General features: G+C 44.0%; 1 protein-coding gene across 2 annotated transcripts in view; it reads right to left on the reverse strand.

Annotated features, from left to right (window-relative positions):
• Igf2bp2 (insulin like growth factor 2 mRNA binding protein 2) overlaps positions 1–6,214 on the reverse strand; it is a 155,802-nt gene extending 149,588 nt beyond the window's left edge. For both annotated transcript variants that reach the window (XM_047564897.1, XM_047564896.1), the window contains exons 1-2: positions 5,957–6,214; positions 4,340–4,400 (exon numbers count right to left, since the gene is read on the reverse strand). In XM_047564897.1, coding sequence (XP_047420853.1) covers positions 4,340–4,400; positions 5,957–6,134 — 239 coding nt within the window. In that variant the 5' untranslated portion in view covers positions 6,135–6,214. The remainder of the gene's footprint in view (positions 1–4,339; positions 4,401–5,956) is intronic.
• Positions 6,215–6,800: the final 586 nt, after the last annotated feature.

Raw genomic sequence — 6,800 nt, forward strand, 5'->3', positions numbered from 1 at the left:
ATTCAGTTGTACACGGCAAATATTTAGAAAGTTTAAAAGTATCAAACATGTACAAATGGTTTTCTATAAAAATCTCTTTTCCACGGATATGCTGACTTTTAATAAATGTGCCCATTTTTATGCTCAATTCACCATCATTTACATTCTTCCCCAACCCTACCAAAAAAACCTGGGGCAAACTCCATTAAAAAAAAATTGTTTACTCAAAATAGTAGTGAAATGATAGTTTTATAAGTAATTAGCTCAAAATCCTCTAATCTCTTTAAAGGATATCCTAAAGTGAAAGCATTTCTTAAAGAAAATATCTTATACTTTGAAACATTATGTATAAAGATTTTGTAAATGTTACTATCTTCCCTCATCTATTAAATGATAATCTCAGTTCAACACAGTAAACACAAAACTCTTACACCATTTCTAACTAGTCATCTTACTAGCTATAACAAGGAAACATTATTATTATTGAAAATCACAATTTATCAAATGTACTACATATTACCAATTACCTTTTAGAATAAGTGTTTAGGTGGTCAGCTATTAAGTATTTCCATAAATTGAGACCCTACAATTTAAAATCAATATGTATTTGGTGAATTGGAAAATAAGATAATACATAAGATCTATTTTGATATGTAGATTTCACTGGTTTTTATTATTTAACAAAATAATGCTAAAAATCCAATGAAGTCTTTTAAAAATATAAACTCAAATTTTAAACCTACAACATGAAATTATCAACTAATTTTTTTCTCCATTGTTTCAGTTTGAACTCTAATACTTATCTCTTAGAGATCACAAAAATGTGTATTCTCTAGAACCATATGAAAACCTGACCTTTTTAAAATGGGAAATTAAATGTCCAACTCCAAAACCAAATAAAAAAAATCTAAAATTTGATATTATGTATTTTGTATTAGTGTATTATATCTACAATACATGGAATCTATATAATTAAATGCAAGCATTAATTTCTAATTCAACAAATTCTTGAAATAGGCTACCATATGATTTTGACCTAATAAAGTTCTTTCTGTTTCTAGAAAATTAAAAATTGATGCAGCAAAAGCTTTTGTTGCAGAGAAGGTTTGAGGTTGGGTGGGTTTTTTTTTTTTTTTTTTTTGGTATTTAATTCAACTATACACAATGTAGTACATACAAGCAAAATACAATTGAGATACTGTCTTCTTTAACATTCCTATAGGAGACCAAATTCATTTGCATGGGAGAGAACACAATTACTGATTTTTAACTCATGAAAGACAAATTCATAGCTTTTTTCCTACACTAACTCATAGTATTCACACCATCTCAGTGGAAGCATGTCTAGCATTACTTAGTGACTTCCTAGAAGTGGGCAGAAATTGCATTTTTCAAAGTTTTGTTTCTCACAGAATCATTCAACTTTAGATACAAAAGCACATTCAAGTTAGCATATGTCTTAGTGCAAAACAATTTATGCAATATGTTTGTGTGTGTATATAACTTTTTTTTTTTTTAAAGTAAACTTTCATCAACGCCAAAAATGAAATTTCTATCAAGGGAGTTTCCACAACTGTGAACAGGATTTTGACAGTTACCAGTTTTTTCCTCTTTAATAAATCTTTAATCCATAATATTCTACCAAGAAATATGAATACAGAAAAAAAAGATCCAAAGATTTATTTAACTGAGACTGAAACCAACTTAGGAAATAAGAGAAATAGATGCCCTGTGTGTGGTTTACATTACAATAATTTGCATTTAAGAAGAATGAAGCACATATGGTAAAAAAAAAATTTCTGAGTGACTCTGAGAGAAGAACAGTATCTAGTCTACTGTGTAACAGGACATGTAAAATGATGTTGGAAAGACATTTAACAAAAGACTCAACTGCTAAACAAATAACATACCAATAATTTCATAAATTAAGATAAACTCCTTCCAAATTATCATTAGTCATAGAAAAATCTATTTAGGATGCAGATATTAAAATTTCTCCTTGAGAAATCAAATAACTACAATAGTCAGAAAATTAACACTCAATTGTTGAATCATTTTTTAAGCAACTAGTGAGAATTGTTTTCTTCACATTTTCACTTCAACTAACACAAAAACCACATATAGAACTGAACGAGCACTCACAAATTTACTTTTAACGTGTTAATTTTCATTAAAATGTAACAAAAGAACACCAAAATAGTCACATATAACATAAAAACTTTGGTTTCATATGTCACAGTACCCTGGTTTTTTAAAGCCACCAGCATGGTTGTGCCCAGTACTACTCGATAACATAACAGCTGCCTCATCCCAGGAGTCTGAACTCAGTACACACCACCAGTTAAAGCTCTCTCTCCTCAGCCTACTGCCCATGTAGCAAATTTCTACATTTAAGCTAATAAAGGAAAATATATTTAAGACATCCAATCAGAAATGAAGCAAACTCCTCTACAGCAGTAGCTTATGCATACATTTGTATGTTAAACATCTTCAAGTGTACTGAATCATATACAGCGCATTTTAATCTACCTCCTGGGTATTTCATATCACCAACATGCTCAGAGAAATCATGTACTAATAGGGCTGGATAAGTCCTAGAGTGTACTTTTCAATTTATGCAAAAAACTTGGAACATTTCTCTAAATTTGAACTCATACAAACAGAACAAAATTATTTAAATGACATTCCAACTAACAGTAGATAATCTATGAATTTCAAAAAAAGAGCTAAAAAGTAGTATGTGTGTTAAGTTTTAGATGTTAATGACTTTAGATAAACTAGTATTTCACTTATATTGCTAAATTAAATGACATACATTACAACATGAAATGAGACACCAACTAACTGAAGTTAAAATTATAATGATTTTTACTAATTATAACCCCCAAAAGGATTCACAACAGCTAAGTGGCCAACAGTTGGGCATTTATAGAAACATAGTGCTAACATCTTGGGAATTCTTTCAAACATTGTTCAATATATTCATCAAATTTTAAAGTGCTGTGGGATGAGTAATTAAAATTTACAATAAATACTTAGTATACCAAACAGCTTCTACTTGGAATTCTTCAGCAAAAGTAATATTAAAGAAAATACAAAAGAATATTTATTGAAAACCAATCAACTATATGCTACATTTTTTCCAATATAAGAAAGAACTAGCTTAACATGACACATGAAACTAAGTCATAACTCTTAGCTCTTTTTAAATAAATATATATATATATAAATTTTCTAATGTATTACAGAATCACTTGCAAACAAAAGATATTCTGTTACTAGTTAAAATGTAACTGGAAACTAGACACAACTTTTTAAAATCCCTTCAACAATAGATCCAAGCGTTTATAAAATAAAGGTAGTTTGTTTTAAAATCCATCAATCCTGGCAAAAATCAAGTGGCTACTACGATATCACAAATTGGAAAGTTGGTAAATCAAAAAGTCTCTAATTCAGTTACTTAATGAAGAATGGTGAAGAACTATACATGAATGGGATATAAGCTAATTTAGACAATACACAAGTTGAGAACGAGTCATAAAGGGCCCAAATTTAAAGTCCACAATATACTTCAAACAAAGATGTTCTCCCTCATTCTTCTCTCATAGATATTTCTCATGTTAGTAAACCACTGTGGAGAAATCCAAACCCCACAAAATTTGCTACTACTTCATTAACAATAGTGCAGTGAAATCTAACTATTGATTTCACTGAGATATTTGTTTGACTTCAAACATTTCTTAAAACAACAACAACAAAATGCCCAAAAGCAAGACTCAGTTGTCTCAGTGACTTTTTTTTTTTTTTTCCAAGTCTGGCTTTTCACTACCACGCAATACAAACAACCTACTTCTGTAGAATGCTCTACAAAATACTGAACCCTGCTAAATTATTTTATATTCAACATTACACTATCTAAAAAAGAAAAGTAATTAATCCGTAGTTTAGTTAAGCAATTCAGTTGACACAGTAAATATTTACTCTTAACATCTCACAGGAAGTCTTGACAAGTATTTGTTGCCATTGTGCTGGGGATAGGGGTGGGAGTGGGAAGTGGGGGGTGGGAGGCAACTTTTGATAAACAGTCCCAGCGAACTGAACCTACCTAACTTTAACCACCCCGACCCCCAATTGGGCACCAGTTATTTTTCAAGTACAGTAAACACCTTATATAATGAAAGTAAAAAATTGGAACTTTCTAAACTATCTATCTCCACTATTCAAACAAAAACCTCTTTTAAAAACTATAAGAACACAGTTTTTAAAGCTGAGGTTCATGTTGTTGTTGGTTTTTTTACTTATATGTAAACCCAATCGCAAAGAAAGAAAAAAAAAAAAAAAACTAAGCAAATGTATTTACCTTAGCTTTTTAGAGACTGAGTAATCAACTTCCATGATTTTCCCATGCAATTCCACTTTACCTTTAAAACAAAAATTTAAAGCACTCAGAACCTTGCTGAGATCAAACCCGCTGGGGTCTAGGAGGGGCACGCACACAACTCCACGTTAGGGCTCCGCCTTCAGGCGCCCACCAGGGGTCTCTACCAAGCTCCAGCTGGGCTAAGTTGGTGCCCAGTATGAGGAAAGGTGGGCGCCCGGGGTCTCGTGACGAGGTGGGAAGGCTGCAAGCCCAGTTCCGACCCCAGGTATAGCTGTGGGTGGCATTACCGGAAAAACAAATTTAATAAAGAGCGGCGCCAATTTGAAAGGATGAGCTCATTTGAAACTCAAGCTGCAGGGCTGGCGCGGCCCCGTTTGTCTCCAGGCCCCACCTCCCCACTCTGCTAACCCCAGACCCGAAGGCTCCGCTGCGCTCCCCCAGGCTCCCTACTCTCCTGGTGGCCCCGAGAAGACGCGCCGAAACCCCCCCGGGTCGACTACTGCGAAAGCCTGGTCCCTGCCAGCTTCTGGGTGTCACCTTGGCCTCGCCGCCGCCCCGCCCCCACCCCACGCGCCCTTGGGGAAGGGGCTCCCGCCGGGCCCAGGGTCGGGGGGCTCAGGCTGGGGGCCTGGGGGCGAGCGCGGCTCCGAGCGGTGCGAGCGAGGGAGGGAGAGTTGGGGAGTGCGCGCGCGCGAGTGTGTGTGTGTGTCGCTCTCCGACTCCCGTCTGGGCTCCAGCGCGCTCGCGGGCCCCCCCGGTCGCCTCTTTCCCCGGTTCTCAGCCCGAGCCCCCACCGAGTGAGACAGGGCACCTCGTAAAAAGGTGCTTCTGGCCAAGCGGGAGGCAGGGGGACGGGCGGCGGAAAGCCCCCAGCCCGAGTTCTTCTCAATAAAATCGGACAAAAAATTCAGGGAAAAATAGGAGCGCTTGAGATCAGCAAGAGGGGACTGAGCTTCGGGAAAGGACTGAGGGAGATGTGCCGGTCGTGCAGGGGCTGAGGTTTGGGGATCCCTGGGCATCGAAGGGGGTTATCAGGGAGGAGCCGAGGGGGTGCAGAAAGTGGGGGGCCGCGGGGCAAGGTGGGGAGGGGGGCTTGAAAAGAGTGCGGCTCGGGAACGCCAGAGAGCGAGAGGTCCTGGGCACGAGGCATGGGAAGGAGGAAGGTCCGGCCAGGACAGAAGATGCTGGATTTTGGGGAGTCCCCTCACAAAGGGGGTGACAGGAAGATCAGGGAAGGAGGGGTACAGAGGACTCTGGAAGGGTGGGGGTAGAAGCTCTGGAGAGCAGTTCGGAGCACCAGAGGAACGAAGGGTGCCCCCTGAAAGCCAGCGAGCCTCGGGACCCTCGGAGGGACGCCGGGGGCGCCCCTGGGCTGCTGCCCGGAGGGCTAGGGTGAGCCCGGGGCTGTTGGGTGGAGGGGAGCGGGGCCGTCCGGGAGCTGGCGGGCGGCGAGAGTTAAGGGTCTGGTGCGTGGAAGTGAGCTTGCGGGCGCCGGAGCCCCCGCCGGGCGCCGCCCGCAGGACTCGGCCTCCCAGCGGGAGCCGTCCCGACCCGAGCAGGGCGAGGCGGGGGGAGGGGGTAGCGCTGAGTGCTCACCCGAGAGGGTCTCGATGGCGCGGATGGCCCAGTTCTGGTCGGGGTAGTCCACGAAGGCGTAGCCAGACTTAAGCAGGACCTGTCCCGCCAGGGGCAGCTTCCTGTCCCCAAAGAGCTGCCGGAGGTCGTCGGCGGTGACGGCGGGGCTCAGGTTCCCGATGTAAAGCTTGTTCATCATCCGTCTCTTCCCCGAGAGCCCGCGGCTCCCCCGGCCCGGTACCCGGCGCTCCTCGCCTCCTCCGCTGCCCTCGTCTCTCCTCCTCCTCCTCCGCCCCCCCTCCCCGCCCTCCGCCCGCCCGCCACCCACCCCCACCCTCACCCTCAGCCTGGCTCCCCCCACCGCGGCCGGCCCGGCCCGCCCGGGGGCAGAGGCGGAGGCGGGGACTCGGCGCGGCTGCCTCCTCGGGGCAGAGTCCCGGGCCGGGCGGCGGGCGCGCGGACAAAGCGCTCTCTCTGCCTCCCTCTCTCTCCCTCTCAAGGCGGTGGCGGGAGGAGGAGCAGCGGCGGGCGGCGGCAGCGCACCCCGCGTGTGTCTGTGTGAGAGTTTGTACGGGCGTGTGCGCAGCCGAGAGTGAGCGAGCGAGCGAGCGCCCCCTCCCCGCCCCGCGCCGCTGCGCCCCTCACCTCACGCCCCCAGCGCTCGGAGCGCTCGGCTGGGCTACCCCGGCTCCAACTCCGCGCCCGGCTGGCGGAAGCGGGTCACGGCCCCAGGCTAGGGCTCGGAGCGCCGGAACCCCGGGCGGGCGCGGCGCAGAGGCCGGGCGAGCGACGCAGCAAGGCTGGCGCGCCCGGAGCGCGGGTGGGAGCGCGCGAGGGGGCGCGGGGGAGCGGCTGGGAGCCGCTG

Source organism: Sciurus carolinensis, chromosome 9, assembly GCF_902686445.1.
Source record: "Sciurus carolinensis chromosome 9, mSciCar1.2, whole genome shotgun sequence".
NCBI classification, from domain to species: Eukaryota; Metazoa; Chordata; class Mammalia; order Rodentia; family Sciuridae; genus Sciurus; species Sciurus carolinensis.